Genomic DNA, 20,205 nt, shown 5'->3' with positions numbered 1-20,205 from the left:
TACGTGCAGTACAGGCAGATTATAACCTGCAAAGATCATAGGGTGATTGAACAGAGCGCGGAATACAAAGTTACGGCTGCAAAGACAGTACCCGAAAAGCAAGATCAACATTAGATTTGCAATTTGAGAGGTCCATTCAGAGGTCTAATGACAGCAGGGAAGAAGCTACTCTTGAACATGTTGATGCATGTGTTTAAGTTCTAGGATAAGATGCACACCCGAAGCTTTGCGCTCAGAGACAGTGTCACAACACTGCACCACAAGACATCCTTACATGGGGTAGCGTTGAATACTTGAACGAAAAGGTTAGTATGCAAGTAAAGCAAGAAATCAGGAAAGCTAACAGAATTCAGATTTTATTGTGAGGGGAATTGAATTCAAGAGTATTGAGGTTATGCTTCATTTATACAGGCCATACTGGAGAACTCTATATAGTACTGCTCACTGTACTTACAGAGGGATGTTAATGCATTGGAAGTGGTTCAGAGAAGCTTTACTACACCAGTGCCTGGAATGAGCAGATTGCCTAATGAGGAAAGGCAAGACAGGCAAGGCCTGTATCCTCTGGAGTTCGGAAAAGACCTAATAGAAACATATGTTACTTACGTTGTATGTTTCAATGGGGGCACTTGACTGGGTGGATCTTGAAAGATGTTTTCTCTTGTGGAAGAATCTAGAGTGAATGGTCATAGTTAAAAAATGAGGAGCTGCCCATTTAAAACGGAGATGAGGAAACATTTTTTTCCTTCTGGATCTTTGGAATTCCCTTCCTTAAAAGACAGCGGATGCAGGATCTTTAAATATTTTCAAGGCAGCGATGGATCAATTCTTGGTCACCAAGGGCCTGAGAGGTTATCAGGGTACACAGGAATGTACAGTTGAGATTACAATCCGTGATCTTGATGAAAGATGGAACAAATTTGAAGGCCCAAAAGGTCTATGCTTGCTTGTATGTTCATAAACCCTCTGGAAATTGAGCAAAACTTATGAATTTCTCATCAAGTGAGAAGTTTGGTTCTCATCAGTGAGGTCTCTGAGTGCAGAAGGAATGCACAGCTCAGAAGCAAAGACCTACATTTATATAGCAGTTATCATAACCTCAACAGATCCCAAAGGACTTTATAGAATTTGAAATGTTGCACTGTTGGTAGTGCAGCAAACTTCCACACATATCAATGTGAATATGACAGACAGTCGTCAATTTTGTGATGTTGATTAAGGGGTTGCGCTTCGGCGGGTCGGTGCGGACTTGTTGGGCTGAAGGGCCTTTTTCCACATTGTAAAGTAATCTAATCTAATCTAATCTAAGAGATAGATATTTGCCATGATATCGGGGATTACCATAAATGTCTTTTTCAAAATAGTGCCATGGGGTTTTCTTGAACCTTAGTGTGCAGACGGAGTCTTGGTTTAATATTTCATCTAAAAGACAACACCTTCAGCAATGCTGCACTTTCTTGGGAGCAACAGCGTCAAGTCTTGGACTAGTACATGGAGCATGTCCAGAGGTTAAGATGATATCAACTGAGCCATTATTAACACCCAGTTCATGAGGTGAAAGCAGCACAGGCACTATACACTGATGGGACAAGAGGGGAGGCTATTCAACAGCTCCTTGAGCCTGTTCCACATTTGCAAGATAGTAAGATATATAAACAAAATTTGGCCATTCGACCCATCAAGTCCACTACACCACTTGATCATGGCTGATATGTTCCACAATTCCATTCTCCTGCCTTCCACCCATAACTTTTGATTCCCTTACTAATGAAGAATCTATCTATCTCTGTCTTAAAGATACTCAATGATGTGACCTCCATAGCCTTCTGCAGCAATGTGTTCTGCAGATTCACCACCCTGCAACTGAAGAAATTCTTCTTCATCTCAGTTCTAAACAGTTATCCCTTCACTCTGTGACTGTGCCCTCAGGTCCTAGTCTATCCTACTAGCAGAAACAGCTCAATCCAGGCGTTTCAGCATTCTGTAAGTTTCAATTAGATCGCCCTCATCCTTCTATGTACAGACCCATATTCCTCAACTGCTCCTCATATAACAAGCTCTTCATCTCTGGGATCATTCTCATAAACCTCCTCTGGATCCTCTTCACGGTCAGCACATCCTTCCTTAGATACAGGGCCAAAACTGTTCACAGTATTCCAAATGCAGTCTGACCAGAGCCTTAGACAGCCTCAGCAGTACATCCCTACTCTTGTACTCTAGCCCTCTCGGAATTTTGCTAAAACTGGATTTGCCTTCCAAACTGCCAACTAAACGTGCATGATAACCTTAAGAGAATCTTGAACTAGGATTTATAAGTCCATTGGTGTTTCAGATTTCCATAGCCTTTCCACATTTAGAAAATAGTTGACACCCCTATTCTTCTGACCGAAGTGCGTAATCTCACACTTTCCAATGTTATATCCCATCTGACCACTACTTTGACCAATTCTCCTTGCCTGTCCAAATCTTTCTGCAGCCTCCCTCAACAATACATGTCCCTCCACCCATCTTTGTGTCATCTGCAAACTTAGTAACAAAGCCCTCAATTCCTTCGTTCCAGATCGTTAATGTATAACAATCAATTAGATCATGGATGATCTGTTTTAGCTTCATCAATGTAACCAATAATGTTTATGTAAAAATATCTTCAGAACTCTATTTCTTTTGTATTTCTGCCAAAAATAGTTATAACAAACCATTTCTGCTTCGTTTCATATGTATAGGTAGTTCCTTTCAATCAACTTAAGTTTAATTCAGCCCATTGTTTGTCGATTTGACAAATCGCCTGCACCCTAGGCAAATGAATATTATTGTTCCAGCTCGTATTAGTAAAATATCATTTCATGTGAAAATAGCTTAAAGCACTTAACATGATGAATTCCTTATAGTGTGCAGTAAGTGTTGTCAAATGTGACAGTCAATCCATGTGGTCAGCATCCCACAAAAAGCTAGGGAAACAAGAGGCAAGGCAATGTATGCTTTTATTAATTTCCTTGACCTCTGAACATGACTGTGTTTCATTTGTAGCTTACAGTAAGCTATTTGACTACCAGAAATGTTACAAATTAACCCATTCGTGTCCACAAAGCAATCTGTAAAATTAGTGCAGACAAATACATAAAGGTGGATAAATCCCCAGGACCTGATCAAGTGTACCCTAGAATTCTGTGGGAAGCTAGGGAAGTGATTGCTGGGCCCCTTGCTGAGATATTTGTATCATCGATAGTCACAGGTGAGGTGCCGGAAGACTGGAGATTGGCTAACGTGGTGCCACTGTTTAAGAAAGGTGGTATGGACAAACCTGGGAACAATAGATCAATGAGCCTGACGTTGGTGGTGGGCAAGTTGTTGGAGGGAATCCTGAGGGACAGGATTTACACATATTTGGAAAAGCAAGGACTGTTTAGGGATAGTCAACATGGCTTTGTGCGTGGGAAATCATGTCTCACAAACTTGATGGAGTTTTTTGAAGAAGTACCAAAGAGGATTGATGAGGGCAGAGCAGTAGATGTGATCTATATGGACTTCAGTAAGGCGTTTGACAAGGTTCCACATGGGAGACTGATTAGCAAGGTTAGATCTCATGGAGTACATGGAGATCTAGCCATTTGGATACAGAACTGGCTCAAAGGCAGAAGACAGAGAGTGGTGGTGGAGGCTTGTTTTTCAGACTGGAGGCCTGTGACCAGTGGAGTGCCACAAGGATCGGTGCTGGGTCCTGTACTTTTCGTCATTTATATAAATAGTTTGGATGTGAGCATAAGATATATAGTTAAGCAAGTTTGCAGATGACACCAAAATTAGAGGTGTAGTGGATAGCGAAGATTACCTTAGATTACAACGGGATCTTGGTCAGATGGGCCAGTGGGCTGAGGAGTGGCAGACGGAGTTTAATTCAGATAAATGTGAGGTGCTGCATTTTAGGAAAGCAAATCTTAGCAGGACTTATACACTTAATGGTAAGGCCCTATGGAGTGTTGCTAAACAAAGAGACCTTGGAATGCAGGTTCATAGCTCCTTGAAAGTGGAATCGCAGGTAGATAGAATAGTGAAGAAGGCGTTTGGTATGCTTTCCTTTATTGGTCAGAGTATTGAGTACAGGAGTTGGGAGGTCATGTTGCGACTGTACAGGACATTGGTTAGGCCACTGTTGGAATATTGCGTGCAATTCTGGTCTCCTTCCTATCAGAAAGATGTTGTGAAACTTGAAAGGGTTCAGAAAGGATTTACAAGGATGTTGCAAGGATTGGAGGATTTGAGCTACAGGCAAAGGCTGAACAGGCTGGGGCTGTTTTCTCTGGAGCGTCGAAGGCTGAGGGGTGACCTTATAGAGGTTTATAAAATCATGGGGGGCATGGATAGGATAAATAGACAAAGTCTTTTCCCTGGGTTGGGGGAGTGCAGAAATAGAGGGCATAGGTTTAGGGTGAGAGGGGAAAGATATAAAAGGGACTTAAGGGGCAACTTCTTCACATGGAGAGTGGTACGTGTATGGAATGAGCTGCCAGAGGAAGTGGTGGAGACTGGTACAAATACAACATTGAAAAGGCATCTGGATGGGTATATGAATAGGAAGGGTTTGGAGGGATATGGGCCGGCAAATGGGTTAGATTGGGTTGGAATATCTGGTCGGTATGGACGGGTTGGACCGAAGGGTCTGTTTCCGAGCTGTACATCTCCATGACTCTAATTGCATCAGGAATCATGCAATAACAGACAGACTCAGTGATCTTGAACAAACCTGAAATTAGGTTAAACAGTTCCAGAACTGAAAATGTGTTGCTGGAAAAGCGCAGCAGGTCAGGCAGCATCCAGGGAACAGGAGAATCGACATTTCAGGCATAAGCCCTTCTTCAGGCTTATGCCCGAAACGTCGATTCTCCTGTTCCCTGGATGCTGCCTGACCTGCTGCGCTTTTCCAGCAACACATTTTCAGCTCTGATCTCCAGCATCTGCAGACCTCACTTTCTCCTAAACAGTTCCAGAAGGCGTTGTAACAAGAGTATAATCAAATGGTTACCGGAAACGTATGAACAGTGAAGGGAAACTTCCAAAATCAAAATATTTGAATGGAGATCTTTGCTCTTCCTCACTTGCAGCCCAATTATACAGTCTGTGTATAGTCAGCTGTAGAAATGAGCAAAGAATAGGCCTCCACAAATGGAAGTAGTGAAAAAATAGTATTAAATGTTCAAGATAAATAACTCAGACACAGTGTGAAAGGAAGTGCTTCCGAATAAATTATGCATCTTTACAGAATATTGGCTTGTTATCTTAAGTGAGTGTAAATGCAATTAAACTTTCAAAAAACTTTCACTGATAGTTTTATCACTTTGAAATGTCTCAAAGTACTTTATGCAGTTAATTAGTTTCAAAGAGCAGTGATTGTTGCAGGTAGATACAAAAGCATTCTGCTCCAGAAATAGCTCATAAGCAGGCAGTGAGATGACTGGGTTATCTCATGGATGTTGGTGGTTTAGATTGCATTGTTGATATTGAGGAACATCCCTGCTCTCTTCGGAATCGTTAAGAACCACTGGTGCAAGCAAGTAACACCTCATCTCATCTCTTTAACATCTCATCCCAAAAATCGCCTCAAGCAATGTAGCTTTGCTTTAATGCTGCAAAGCCTAAATTATCTGTTTGAACTTGGAACTTTCTGATCCCAGAATTTGAGCTCTGCCAAATAACCCAAGCTGGCTATGAAGATGAGTGATCTACCTGAGATTTTCCAACACTCCTTCCCCAACTCTCTGTCGTCTCTCTTTCTCTCTCTCTCTAATCTGCCTTTCCTTCATTGCTGCAGAGCCAACATACATCACCATTGGGCCCCCGACATGCGAGCTGCTGATCAACTGCACCCTGACTGAAAGAGATTGTATCTATGGCTTCAAGCTGGACTACAGTGGATGCCACACATGTCAGTGCAAAACCAGTGAGTACTGCATTTGTCATTCTGCTTAACATCTGTCTGCTGTTTGAGTCACTTAGCTGCATGTGTGTCTGCGTGTGCCACACATAGCAACAAGGCCTGGATTAGTCAGCATTACCACCTGAAACTACTGAAAAGCTTTATAAATAGGACTTCCTCTTGTGTGATATGATAAATATCTCCAGAAGTGAGGTTGATGCAAATGATTCACAAGTAGGTTATGGCAGCCACACAAGTGGAAGTATTTATCATATTGCAGTGTTGTCCATGACATTTTCAATTTATAACAGTTTTGCCGTCTGGATTCAGGCTAGCAGGGAAATACACTTTTTTTTTAGAAAACACAATTGCCTGGCCCAGAGCCAGGAAAATGCTTCCTTTTTCTCATTTTCCATTGGTGTTCCTTCATGTAATCTGATTGAAAGGAACTGCAGCTCTTCCATGTGCGTCATTCCGTGTATTTATGCTTTGAAAGTGAAAAGTAAATGTTGAGTCTCTTTGCCCTGCTGCACAGGTGACAGCACCAACAGGAAATATCCCATGTGCCCCTGAGTGCCTGTGTTTGCATTCCTGATGTCCGATACTAGGAGGCTATGGTGACTCTCAAGGTCAGAAAGATCTTGCATTTATATAGCCTCTTGCCTCATACTTGGCAAGTGGTGTTCCTCAGGCTGTACATAAGCAATTGTTTCTGTCTGATAGAAGGAGATTCATATAACTCTTCATTGATTATAAGTAATTACCTTACCACAAACTCCAGACTCTGCAAAGCACTTTTCAGCCAATGGAGTACTTTTTTTTAGTATAGTCAATATTTTCATAGCTTTCTACTGTACAATGGAGCCTCTCTATGGAACTCTCCTGATTAGGTCAGAGCATCAACTTATCAGGGAGGAGAGGTTACTCTGGGTTTCTGTGCTGTTCGGAGAATTGAAGATCTATAGTAGTGCCTGCACAACGAGAGTCCAACTTGTCCCTTTTAACAATTAAGGAGAAGCAAAGCATAAAAAGAATTGTGAGAAGAAAGAGCAAAACAGGATTCTGAAATGATTCAGTGATTTATCCAATGAGTAACTGTGAAACGATGGCACTCGCAAGCTCATGTTAATGTTTTACATTAACTCAGAAGCAAAGAAGTATTGTAATATTGAAGGAGACCATTAGCCCATTCTTTCTGCACAGACTCCAATGAGTATCATTAGCTAGTCCCACTTTCCTGCTTTTTCTCCCCCAATAGCTTTACACATTAGCGAGTTTTGAGAAGATTTGTAGCTCACTGAGCAAATTTACATCCAGCCTTACACATTGTTCCTCTCCAGATGATCATCCAAGGTCCTCTTGAATGTCTCACTTGAACCTGCCTCCACCATACATCCAGGCAGTGCATTCCACACCTTAACAACTCCCTGTGAAAAAAGTATTTTCTAACCTCACTTTTGCTTCTTTTGCAAATTACTTCAAATCCATGCCTTCTGGCTCTTGATCTTTGTAAGAGTGTGGCGGCTTCTCCTAACCTCCCCTATCAAGCTCCCTCAGGATTTTAAAAACCTTTATCAGATCTCTCCTCTCAGCCTTCTTCTCTCTAAGGATAACAATTTCTTCAAATTATCCACATAGCTGAAGTTTCTCAGTCCTGGAGCCTATCTTGTAAATTGCTTCTGGGAGAAAGTAAGGTCTGCAGATGCTGGAGATCAAAGTTGAAACTTTATTGCTGGAACAGCACAGCAGGTCAGGCAGCATCCAGGGAACAGGAGATTCGACGTTTCGGGCACAGGCCCTTCTTCAGGAATGAGCAGAGAGTGTTCAGCAGGAGAAGATAAAAGGTAGGGAGGAGGGACTTGGAGGAGGGGAGTTGGAAATGTGATAGGTGGAAAGAGGTCAAGGTGAGGGTGATAGGTCGGAGTAGGGTGGAGGCGGAGAGGTCAAGAAGAAGACTGCAGGTCAGGAAGGCGGTGCCGGGCTGGAAGGATCCGGCTGAGACAAGGTGGGGGGAGGGGAACAGTTCATCCACTACACCAACACCTTCCACCCCGACCTCAAATTCACCTGGACAGTCTCGGACTCCTCCCTCCCCTTCCTAGACCTTTCTGTTTCTATCTCAGGCGACCGAATCAACACGGACATCTACTACAAACCTACCGACTCCCACAGCTACCTGGACTACACCTCCTCCCATCCTGCCCCCTGTAAAAACGCCATCCCATTCTCCCAATTCCTTCGTCTCCGCCGCATCTGCTCCCAGGAGGACCAGTTCAAAATACGTACAACACAGATGGCCTCCTTCTTCAAGGACCGCAATTTCCCCCCCGACGTGGTCGACGGTGCCCTCCACCGCATCTCCTCCACTTCCCGCTCCTCCGCCCTTGAGCCCCGCCCCTCCAACCGCCACCAGGACAGAACCCCACTGGTCCTCACCTACCACCCCACCAATCTCCATGTACAGCGCATCATCCGCCGTCACTTCCGCCACCTCCAAACAGACCCCAGCACCAAGGATATATTTCCCTCCCCTCCCCTATCAGCTTTCCGTAGAGACCACTCCCTCCGCGACTCCCTTGTCAGATCCACACCCCCCACCGACCCAACCACCACTCCCGGCACCTTCCCTTGCAACCGCAGGAGGTGCAACACTTGCGCCCACACCTCCCCCCTCACTTCTCTCCAAGGCCCCAGGGGAAACTTCCATATCCGCCACAGATTCACCTGCACCTCCACCCACATCATCTACTGCATCCGCTGCAGCCGGTGTGGCCTCCTCTATATTGGGGAGACAGGCCGCCTACTTGCGGAGCGATTCAGGGAGCACCTCTGGGCCACCCGGACGAACCAACCCAACCAACCTGTGGCACAGCATTTCAACTCCCCCTCCCACTCCACCGAGGATATGCAGGTCATTGGACTCATCCACCGCCAAACCACAACAACCCGACGGTCGGAGGAGGAGCGTCTTATCTTCCGACTGGGAACCCTCCAACCGCAGGGGATGAACTTGGACTTCACCAGTTTCTTCATCCCCCCTCCCCCCACCTTGTCTCAGCCGGATCCTTCCAGCCCGGCACCGCCTTCCTGACCTGCAGTCTTCTTCTTGACCTCTCCGCCTCCACCCTACTCCGACCTATCACCCTCACCTTGACCTCTTTCCACCTATCACATTTCCAACTCCCCTCCTCCAAGTCCCTCCTCCCTACCTTTTATCTTCTCCTGCTGAACACTCTCTGCTCATTCCTGAAGAAGGGCCTGTGCCCGAAACGTCGAATCTCCTGTTCCCTGGATGCTGCCTGACCTGCTGTGCTGTTCCAGCAATAAAGTTTCAACCTAAATTGCTTCTGCACTCTTTCCAATGCATTCACATCCTTACTATAAGGTGGCTCCTGGATTTGTACAACCATATGCCAGCTGACATCTAACAAATGTCTTATTCAAGTTCAACATCATCTCTTTGCTCTGGTACTCTATGCCCCTGTTAATAAAGCTGAGGATACTGTATGCTTTCTTAACTGTTCTCTCCACTGGTCCTGCTACCATCAGTGATCTCTGCATATATTCACCCAGATCTGCCTGTTCCAACACCACCCCTACTTTTGTGTTGTCTTTCTGTGTTCTTCTGATTGAAATGCATCACCTTGGTTGACCCCAGTAGCGGTGCTGCAATTGTTCCGAGCTCTCTCTGCAAGGGAGGAGACTGTTGTGCCAGGTTGCTGCTTCTTAAGGTAATAAACCAACCCAGAGCACAACTGGATAAGAAAGCCATTGAGTTCAACTGCCCTTGTGGTCAAACACCTTGTTGACACAGCATGCTTGATCACAGGGACAGATATTGGAAGCTGGTCAATGAGCCTGCATAGAGCTTTGGCAAGGCGAGAGGAAGTGTGAAAAAATATAGAGGAAACATTCACCTCCACAATGTAAACACACACAAGAACTACTCCAGTAGTTCCAGGAGCACATGGAAGCTGGTTAAATATTTCACAAACTTGCTGAAGAGAAGCTGTTGGCTTTTCTTCCACTGTTAATTTATAGAGAAAGGAGCACTTTTCCTGAAAACCCACCCCCACCTCAGGCTTTCTTTTTCTTGTCGTGTTTAGTCCTGCCTCTCCTTCCTGCAAACAGAGGATAATAACTGCTTTTCAGGTTGCACATTACCCAAAGCTGGAATGTTTTTGTATGATGAGCCAGCTTCAAAGAGCCAATAAAAATTCCATTTGCCACATTGTTATGGAAAATGTGTCTTCCCACTGTGTATTTTGCTAATTGGCCTGTTGGCAGGTCGTTAAAAGCAGAATCATTCTAAACATTTGGGTCAGGGCTATAACTAAATGATCAAAGGTGCGTTATTTTTTCTTTTTTTTTCAAAAAAAAATGCTTTAGTATGTTTAACATATTTGCCCGACCATTGAGACTGTACAGTCAAAAGGAGTCTTTTTTTCTAATCCTTAAAGTGAATAAGCTATTGAAGGTAAGCAGCCAATTCCTGACATCTCTTGGTATGATGGTGATTCAAAACGATGAGCGCGGTAAGTTAGGATGTCAGCATTTGGTGAAAGAGACAAGGTAGAGAAAGGATGGATAAAACAAAAGCCAAAGAACTTCGGATGCTAGAAATCCAAAACAAAACCAGAAATTCCTGAAGAAACTCAATAGGTCTAGCAGCATCTGTGGAGAGAAAGCAGAGCTAACGTTTCGAATCCAGTGACCCTCCTTCAGAAAGGACGAACTCTTTATATTTAAAAGATCTACTCCCGGATTTTGTGTTGGCTATCTCAAGTCCTGATCGGGTGTTGGTGAGATTTCCCATTGATCTGCTGCAGAACATAGGAGGATGCTGTTTCTGTGATCGTGTTAGATGGGGAATTCCAGGCTACATCACAGGAGGAGGAACCTGTTGGTGTTGGTGATATCAGGGTTGCTCCTGGTGTCATTCTCCATGGTAAAAGATGTGTAATTGTTGGTGCTGTGCATCCTCTACACTGTACACTACAGTGGTATCATTCTACAAACAAACTGTCAGCCAAATTAGGAAATGGCTTTATTCTGTTCGGCACAGTGGTTCAGTGGTTAGCACTGCTGCCTCATAGCACCAGGGCCACGGGTTAGATTAGATTAGATTAGATTACAGTGTGGAAACAGGCCCTTCGGCCCAACAAGTCCACACCGACCCGCCGAAGCGAAATCCACCCATACCCCTACATTTACCCCTTACCTAACGCTACGGGCAATTTAGTATGGCCAATTCACCTAACCCTGCACATCTTTGGACTGTGGGAGGAAACCGGAGCACCCGGAGGAAACCCACGCAGACACGGGGAGAACGTGCAAACTCCACACAGTCAGTCGCCTGAGGCGGGAATTGAACCCGGGTCTCTGGCGCTGTGAGGCAGCAGTGCTAACCACTGTGCCACCGTGGGTTCAATTCCAGCCTCGGGCGACTGTCTGGGTGGAGTTTGCACATTGTCCCCGTGTCTGCGTGGGTTTCCTCTGGGTGCTCCCGTTTCCTCCCACAGTCCAAGGATGTGCAGGTCAGGTGAATTGGCCATGCTAAATTGCCCATAGTGTTAGGTGCATTAGTCAGAGGGAAATGGGTCTGGGTGGGTTACTGTTCGGAGGGTCAGTGTGGACTGGTTGGGCTGAAGGGCCTGTTTCCACACTGTATGGAATCTAAAAAGCAAAGCATTGCATTCACATATTGCTGTATCATTCATACATGAGATGTGTGTGTCACTGGCAAGGTGGCGTTTATTGCTCATTCCTACATGCCCTTAAAAAGATGATTGTGAGCTGACTTCTTGAATCACTGGTGTCTGTGTGGTATAAGTACACTGGTATATGGGAGAGCAAGTTCCAGGATTTTGACCATAAACTGAGAAATTAATGGCATAATCAGTCCAAGTCAGAAGGGTGTGTGACTTGGAGGCTGCACCTGCTCACCAGCCTGACCTTCTCCTTCTCAGTGAAAGGGGTGACAGGTCTGTATTCCACAATGGATCAGTACATCAGCTATCTGACAAGGTTGAACACAGTGCGGCTGCTCTGCTGTGTTCCCACATCATGAGTGTTTAACATTAATGGTATAGTTTGTTCAGTGAAGGTTTGGCAAGAAACCTTGCAGGGATGATCAGGGGAAAGATCATTGTGTAAGTCAGCCACAGAAATGAAATGGGAGACCCATCAGCTCAAAATACCCAATCCCACTCTTTGCAAATGAGCAGACAGTTCTCCCCATGTTTAGCCAACATTAGTCCCTAGACCAAGGCCAGCAGCACAGATTACCAGTTGCTATCTGTGGGACTTTGCTGATTCAAAGAGTCTGGCCATCATTCCCAGCACAAGATGGAAAACCTTTGAAAGTAGTTCATTTACTGCAATGGGACATGCACAACTTTCTGGAATTACAACTTCACAAGACTAGGCACCAGCCCCTCCCCAACTCAAGTGACCATGTGGGCAGGTGGGATTCCAAACCAACAGAACAGCTCCATTTCCTTTTTCAAAATACAGCTGGACACCAGTTGGAGCTTTTAGTGGCCCACCAGATCTAGTTTCCTAAGGATACGCTGCCAAATGACAGAACACATTGTTCCATAATAACAACAGATTGTCCCTGAAATGGACCAGTTGGTGGCTGGGGGGAGGGCTCGCCGTCCAGTTCGGGGATAGTGGACACCTACCCAAAGTTGAAGGGCCAATAGGAGGCTTTCCAGCACTGACCAAGCAGCAGGATACATTTGGCTGCAGACAGCAGACCTTTATGGATTTTAATTGAATCCCTGTTTCTTGGGTACAGTAGCCCTGCTGCCCACACCCCATTCCACCAAAAGTTAAAGGGCCCTGAGGTGGAATGGTGCCAATATAGCACTAGTGAATGGTGGCTGCCCCCACTGGTGGCTACAGATCCTATTGCAAGAGTCCTGAGGTGGTGAAAGGCACCGTACAAATTTGTTTTCAGCTCTTTCTTTCAGCTGCATCTGGATAGTGCAGAATCTAAGATGACTTTGGTCTTTTTTCTTTCCCCAGGAGAAGAGCTGTGCACAGGGCTCATATCGGGCTGTGGCCTGGACTGTCCATTTGGCCTGCAGACTGATGTACACGGCTGTGAGATCTGCCAGTGCCGCACACGGCCAAAGAAATGCAAGCCTGTGGTTTGTGACAAATACTGTCCTTTCGGATACATGTAAGTACAGCTACTTTCTTAGTGATGTTAACCTGTCTGCACCAATCATTACAGAGCTTGGGCATTAATGGCATTAATTAATTAATTAATTGACATCAATGCCTTCAGACTGGCCACATGTTGTACAATCTGTCCTTCAGACATTGCTACACAATTTCCCAATTTGTGATGGTCCACAAATTAGGGTGAACTCTTGTCTGTTTCAGTTTCTAAAACTGAGATCCATTTGGGGTCTCTTAAACAAATTTGCAGTGATTTTCAATTACGTTTTGCATCTCCCGCATCTTAACGATTCCCCCTTGTTCAGCTTTCCCCGTGTCATAGCTAGCTCTGTTTTATATCTACTGATTCACAGAGCCCTGTAAGTGCTGGGTGCCTTCTGTAACTCAGCTCACACATGGAAATGAAGATCACACTCAGAGTTAATCGACTTATTTTCACTAAACGGCAACAAATTAGACGTAGAATGATGGAACTGTGGTTAAAGTTGAATGTATATGTCAAAAGTAAGTGTTACGTCTTTTTTAAAAAAGTAGTCATTTCTTTCTGGCCTCTTCCATCTCCTAAGCCTGCTTCTGCTATTTATCTCAAGCCAATGTATTTAGAGAATTTGGAGTTTGTGAATGTAACAAAAACACAATTCCATCTCAGCTGGCAGGAAAGACATTGTATGATCCAGAGTGTAATGGTAGTAAAACTGTGTGTGCTATCTAAGAGAGAGGAATTTAATGCCCCTCCTTGGAGGCAGGTTTGCATCCAAGGGAAGCATTTCATTGGCTGGGAACTTCCCACCCGTAGTCTCTTCATTCAGGCTGTTCTGGGGTCATCTATAACTTGCCTCAGGGCCTCACCCTTCACTGCCATTGCTCCCCCAGCAACAGGCCAGGGATTTGCCATGCTGGACACCTGAGAAACAAGCTCTGTCCGGCTTGTCCAGCGGGGTAGCCAGTGGGGGCGTGACCGAGGGAGATGACATTGGAAATGGTGCGACAGAGATGGGGGAAGGGGAAGGGCGAGGGGGGTCTTTCACCATTGCTGCCTCACTTCCCTCCCCCATGCCATCATCTGTGGCTCCAGTTCCTCAGTGGTTTTGGGCATAGGGACAGTATATTACCAGCTGCTACCCAGTGAAGAACTGCCAGAAGTTTGCCAGGAGGACCTCCCCTCTGGGAGTGGGGGAGCTATCACTCTGAGGATCAGGCCCATTGCTGCCTTGTTAAGTGCCCACCTGGCACCTACTATGCCAAGCCTTCCTGAAAAATAGCAAAGCATTGGCTGTCCAATGTCAGCCGAGACCACTGCCAGCCTGCATTAAATTTTGTCAAGTATTCCCACCTCCATAAGTCTGCGTAGCCTTGACCCCCACCTCAACTCATCTGCGGATGAAAGACTTTGCTACCTCTCGGCTTGACCACTCCAGTGTACTCCCAGATTGTCTCCCACATTCCATCAACTTCAGGCTTTCCAAACCTTTGTTGCCAGTGTCATAGCTCGCAGCAAGTCCTGTTCCCCCATCAGCCCAGTGCTCGCTGACCTACATTGACCAAGTCAATTGAGGTGTTAATTTAAAAACTCTCAGTCATATTTTCGAATCCCTCGCTGATACCCATTTCTCCAATGGAGTACAGCCTCATCAGCCTCTGAGACATTTAATCTAATCTCCTCTGCTTCTGGCCTCTTGAACATCCCAAATTTTAACCATTCCATCTGTGCTTTCAGTTGACTAGACCTTAAGACCCAGAATTCCCTCTATAAAACCTTTCTGTCTCTCCATCTCAATGTTCTCCCCATTAACCAAGTTTTTGGTCATCTGGCCTCACATTTCATTGAGTCACTCAGTGCCATACTTTATTTCAGAACACTCTTGTGAACTGCCTCATTAATTCCATCATTAAAAGGCGCCACATAAATAAATACACATTGTTGTTGTTGTTATTACTGTCAGCCATGCTCTGGGAGATCCATAATTAACTTTAAGATGAAGGCTGAGGGGTGACCTCATAGCGGTTTATAAATTCATGAGATGACGGATAGAGTGAATAGACAAGTTCTTTTTGCCAGGGTAGGGGAGTCCAAATCTCAAGGGCTCAGGTTTTAGGTGAGAGAGGAAAGATTTCAGAGGGACCTGAGGGGCAACTTTTCACACAGAGGGTGGTACGCATATGGAATGAGCTGCCAGTGGAAGTGATGGAGGCTGGTACAATTACAACATCCAAAAGGCATCTTGGTGTGTAAATAGGAATGGTTTAGAGGGATATGGGCCAAGCATTGGTAAATGGTACTAGATCAATTTAGGATATCTAGTCAGCATGGACAGGTTGTGCTGAAGGGTCTGTTTCCATGCTGTATATCTCTATGACTGTAGGTGGCACTTTCCCATGAAGCAAATGTCTCACTACAGCATGATCCACTGTTATTATGGTGTAGCACGTATTGCCTTCAACAGGCCCCAAGCTAAGTGTTACTGACCTGTAACAAGCTCCTGGCTCTTTATTATTGCTCTGTAATATATTCAAATCCGTGTGTTATTGGTGTCCCAGATATAATCAGCTCACTGAGCATACAGCAGGGATGAAACTTCGGACTTGCCTGGTCTGGAAAGATCCGTGTCACACCATGTTGTACATTTACTCACTGAACCATCACAAGAACATTTCTCTTTTCTCAATGAGGTGGAAAGATTTTTTGTTGAATATTTTGGATTCCATTGGATCTGCAAAAGAAAGCAAAACATTTCAGCAGACATTACTGCTATCAACACTGCGATCGCAAGCAGTGGTTTGATAATATCTGAATGTTGAAGTGAACGTCTGTGATTCAGGGAGAAGTTAAGATTCACAGATACGGGAGTAGAAGCCTGAGACAGGGGACAGTTGTGCGATACAGCCTTCTCTGAGAAAAGCGTGCTGTTTACAGCAATCCAGTCATTTCCAAGAATGGTATGTTGGCATGCTGCACATCTGTTAATGCCATTGCAATCAAGCTTAATCATGCTCTCTCCTCTATCAGCATACACACTTCTGCTTTTGCATGGGCTCACTGGAATGTGATCAGAAGGACAGTAGTATATTGGTCATGTTTACTGGGTTAATAATCCTGAGGGCCAACAAATACTCAGTCACAAGTTCAAATCCCACCAAGGCTTCTAGGATATCATAAAGGCAATAATTCAAAAATCTGGAATAAATTGCTTTCTAACTAATAATGTTCATGGAACCAAGCAAAAATTAGCTGGTTCCTTAATCTGCCCTCCTGTACCAGTGTGGCCAACATATAACCCCAGAACTGCAGCAATGAGGTTGACTCTTAAACACTCTCTGAAATGGCCAAGCAAGCCAAGCTTCTATACACAGAAGCATAAAGGTAGCACTCTGAATGTTCCCATCACCACATGGACTGCAATTGTTCACCAAGACAGCTCAGCACCACCTGCCCAAGGGAAGTAAAATGCTGATTCCTGATGAAGGGCTTATGCCCGAAATGTCTCTCAGATGCTGCCTGACCTGCTGTGCTTTTCCAGTGCCACACATTTTGACTCTGATCTCCAGCATCTGCAATCCTCACTTTCTCCTGGCAGTAGATGCTGGCCTAACCTGTGACTCTCATGCCACACCAATTAAGAGTGAGACCCTTGGCCAAACTCTCCATTTAGACTGAAGTAGAGAGGATCTGCTCTGAAAAGTTTCTGAGTCTGACTGTGAGAGTCAGATCAGCAAATGCAGTTGAAATGTAAGGTCACCATAGTCTCAGAAGACCATAGGGCTACTCTGTCAGCAGTGAGACGATGGTGGTAGCTCTAAACCTGAGGTTCACTACACCACAGGCAAGGGACACGGTTGGGAAGGCATGACCTTCGATCAGTAAAGGAATCGCACCCATGCTATTCGGTGTGATTTTACATCCAATTGAACTAGCCTGTACCCTTGAGTTACCCAATCCCCTAGTTGAAATGACACAATCACTTAAGTATTTTCACATTATTAATGCAATTACAACTTCTATATTGACATTAATCCATTTCGTTTACGCTGATATAATCAGTAACTCCTCCAATTGGTCTTATTAAACCTGGAAGGAAAATCTTGCCAAAATCAATCCTATTCTTTCAGATTAAATAAAAGCATTTAAGGGGTACTGATGTTGCAAATCAGAGTCATACAGCACGGAAACCGACCTTACAGTCGAACTCATCCATGCCGACCAGATATCTTAAACTGAACTAGTATTCATTCCATACACACGCCACCCTCTGTATGAAAAGGTTGTCCCTCAGGTCCCCTTTAAATCTTTCCTCTCTTGTTTCTCCAAATTCGTTAATATTTTGTTCATTTCCCATTTTTAAATAAATGAAATTTCCTCCACTACTTACAATTTCCGGTTCTTAAACACTTGTGTGGGGCTTTATACCAACAGAGCTAAGTAAATTTTTATCTGAATTGTTTCCTAGGGAGAGATTTAAGAGAGGTGTTTAAAAGTATGACTTTATCAGTTGTGGCATAGATCATAAGAGCAAGTTGTATTGGTCTTTGGTTAGGATTATAGTGGTGCTGGAAAAGTACAGCAAGTCAGGCAGCATCCGAGGAGCAGGAAAATCGACGCTTCGGGCAAAAGTCCTCCATCAGGAATGAGGCAGGGAGCCTCAGGTTTGAGAGATAAATGGGAGGGGGTGGGGCTGGGGGGAAAGTAGCTGAGCCAGCACCACCCTAATCTTGACTCTAATCTCCAGCATCTGCAGAACTCACTTCAACCTAGCTGGTCTTTGGTTAGGCTACAGCTGGAGTACAGAGTACTGCATGCTCTCACAGCTGAGATGAGGAAGATCTCTTCAGCTAGAGGGTGGTTAATCTGTGCAATTTATTACTGCACAGGGCAGTGAAGGCCAGGACATTGAGTATATTTAAGACAGAGATAGATAGATTCTTGATTGGAAAGGGGATCAAGGGTTATGGGAGAAAGCAGGAGAATGGGATTGAAAAACATATCAGCCACGATTGGCAGAATGGCCTAATTCTGCTCCTACATCTTTTGGTCTTGTTTCTGGTCACCACATGATAGGAAGGTGTGATTGCATTAAAGAGGGTGCAAAGGAGATTCACCAAGATGTTGCCTAGGGTTTTGCAGTTTAGCTATGATGAGAGGCTGGATAAGCTCGGGATGTTTTCATTGAGCAGAGAAGGCTGGTGTGGGGGCACCTGATAGAGGTGTGTAAGGTTACGATGGACATGGACAGGATTTTAAGGTGAAAGGCAGGAGATTTAAAAGGGATTTGAAGAAAATGTTTTTCACCCAGAGGCTGGTAGGAATCTGGAATGCACTGCCTAGGAGGGTCCTTGAGACAGGACACCATACAAACTTTAAAAAGTACTTGTCAAAACATTCAAGGCTGTGGGCCAGGCCCTGGAAATTGGGACGAGTGTAGATTTCATGGTAGTGTTTATGTGGGTGAAGATCTGATGGGCCAAAGGGCCTTTTCTGTACTCTTCTGTACATGAGCAATGAAGGAGTTTTGAAAAAATAGGTAGGAAGAAAACACCAACAACAACTTAAGTTTGGAGAGTGCCTTTTACTTCATGAAAGATCATAAGGTGCTTTGCTGGGTCAGTAGACAACAAATTATGAGCTACCTAAGGAGAGATTGATACAGCTGACCGAAAGCTTGGGTCAAAGAGGTCGATTTTAAGGAGCGACTTAAAGGAGGAAAACAAAATAGCGAGGTGGAGAGGCTTGGCAACTCAGGAACCATTCAATAGAGATCCAGGACAATCAGCAAATGGGAGATGAGGAAAGTTTTACTGTCCACTGAGTTGTTGCACTGGAACACACTGGCTGGAAGTACGTTGGAAGCAGATTCAGTAGCAACTACTGAAAGGGGATTGGACACATGCTTAAAAATGAAAAGGAAACACCTGCAGCCCTGAAGGAAAGGGTCAGGGAGTGCAGCTACTTCAATAGCTCTGTCAAAGAGTCTGCATGGACACGATTGATAGACCGAATGGCCTGCTGGGCTTTCACACTCTCTGTTTCCTCCTCTTTTGTTTTTTAGTTAGTTGCGGGGCTTCATTCACCACCTCCCCATTGACTCTTGCAGCTGAGATTGAACAAACCAACCACATGGTCAGGAAGCTGCCTGTTGCCTCATTGTGTCCCGGGATTCCTCCAGGCAGAATGAGGTCAGCACATTCCCAGTGGACACATCTTCCCCTTCCACCTTTCACTTGGCCAGAATCCCAGTAACAGCAGCTGGATTACAAACAGCTTTGTATCTGAGCTTCTCGCAGAGCAAAACAATTGAAATATAAGTCCAAAATGCAAGTCGCCAGACTGATTTGTAAGATGTGCGTATTGCTTAAATTGTAGCAATGGGCAGCCTTGCGTGTTGGGAATGACTTTATTCAATACCTTCTCCTTTAAAAACAGGAAGAACAAACATAGCTGCGATATCTGTCGCTGCAAGAAGTGCCCTGAGCGTCCATGTGACAAGTATTGTCCAATGGGATTTGAGCAAGACATTTATGGCTGTCTTATCTGCAAGTGCAAGGGTAAGGAAGCTAATTGGTTTTACCTGGCATGTTGAGCTGATGGTGCGCTGAGCTTAAAGAAGACGATAATAATTATCACAAGCAAATGTGAATCTCATTTCGCTGAGGTCCAAGGAAAATTGTAGTGTCTGTTCTCCTGTTAATTAAGATAGTCATCTTAAGCAAAGGCACCTTTCCTGAAAGGTCTTTGATCCTATTCAACTCCCTTAAGCAAAGAGGAGCAAATTGACTAATCACTCGTACAGGAAAGGTATCCTTTATGTTTCGCAGACAGTCTCTGACGAGGTGCTTTGGCACGCAGGTAAGTGGAAGGGATAAGAATTCTGTTGACTGGTTATATGCTGATTCAAAGGTTTTATTTTGAGTTTGTGGACTTGCTGAGTAAATAGCAGGCTTTTTCAGACAAATCCTAATTCACCTCCTGCTGCATCCGAGGCCTGCTCAGTAACAGTACCACAACCCAAGGCAGCCTTCATGTGGCTCAGCACTTGTGAGAGCAGCAATTATGAAATATTCAGGGCTGGATGCATGGGATGGTGGTAGCATAGGAACAGGAGTATGCAGTT

The 20,205-nt window shown here is 44.7% G+C and overlaps 1 protein-coding gene across 2 annotated transcripts in view; it reads left to right on the top strand.

The window, feature by feature from the left end:
* The window catches only part of crim1 (cysteine rich transmembrane BMP regulator 1 (chordin-like)), a 199,891-nt gene that overhangs the window by 146,353 nt on the left and 33,333 nt on the right, over positions 1 to 20,205 (top strand). For both annotated transcript variants that reach the window (XM_043695492.2, XM_087991206.1), the window contains exons 8-10: positions 5,807 to 5,935; positions 12,944 to 13,100; positions 19,518 to 19,639. In XM_043695492.2, the coding sequence (XP_043551427.1) occupies positions 5,807 to 5,935; positions 12,944 to 13,100; positions 19,518 to 19,639 (408 nt within the window). The remainder of the gene's footprint in view (positions 1 to 5,806; positions 5,936 to 12,943; positions 13,101 to 19,517; positions 19,640 to 20,205) is intronic.

Source organism: Chiloscyllium plagiosum, unplaced genomic scaffold, assembly GCF_037043375.1.
Source record: "Chiloscyllium plagiosum isolate Xiang-an unplaced genomic scaffold, Cpla_swu_hap1 HiC_scaffold_10, whole genome shotgun sequence".
Lineage (NCBI taxonomy): Eukaryota > Metazoa > Chordata > Chondrichthyes > Orectolobiformes > Hemiscylliidae > Chiloscyllium > Chiloscyllium plagiosum.
Note: the sequence above shows the minus strand (reverse complement) of the source record. Positions and strands in the feature narration are given on the sequence as shown.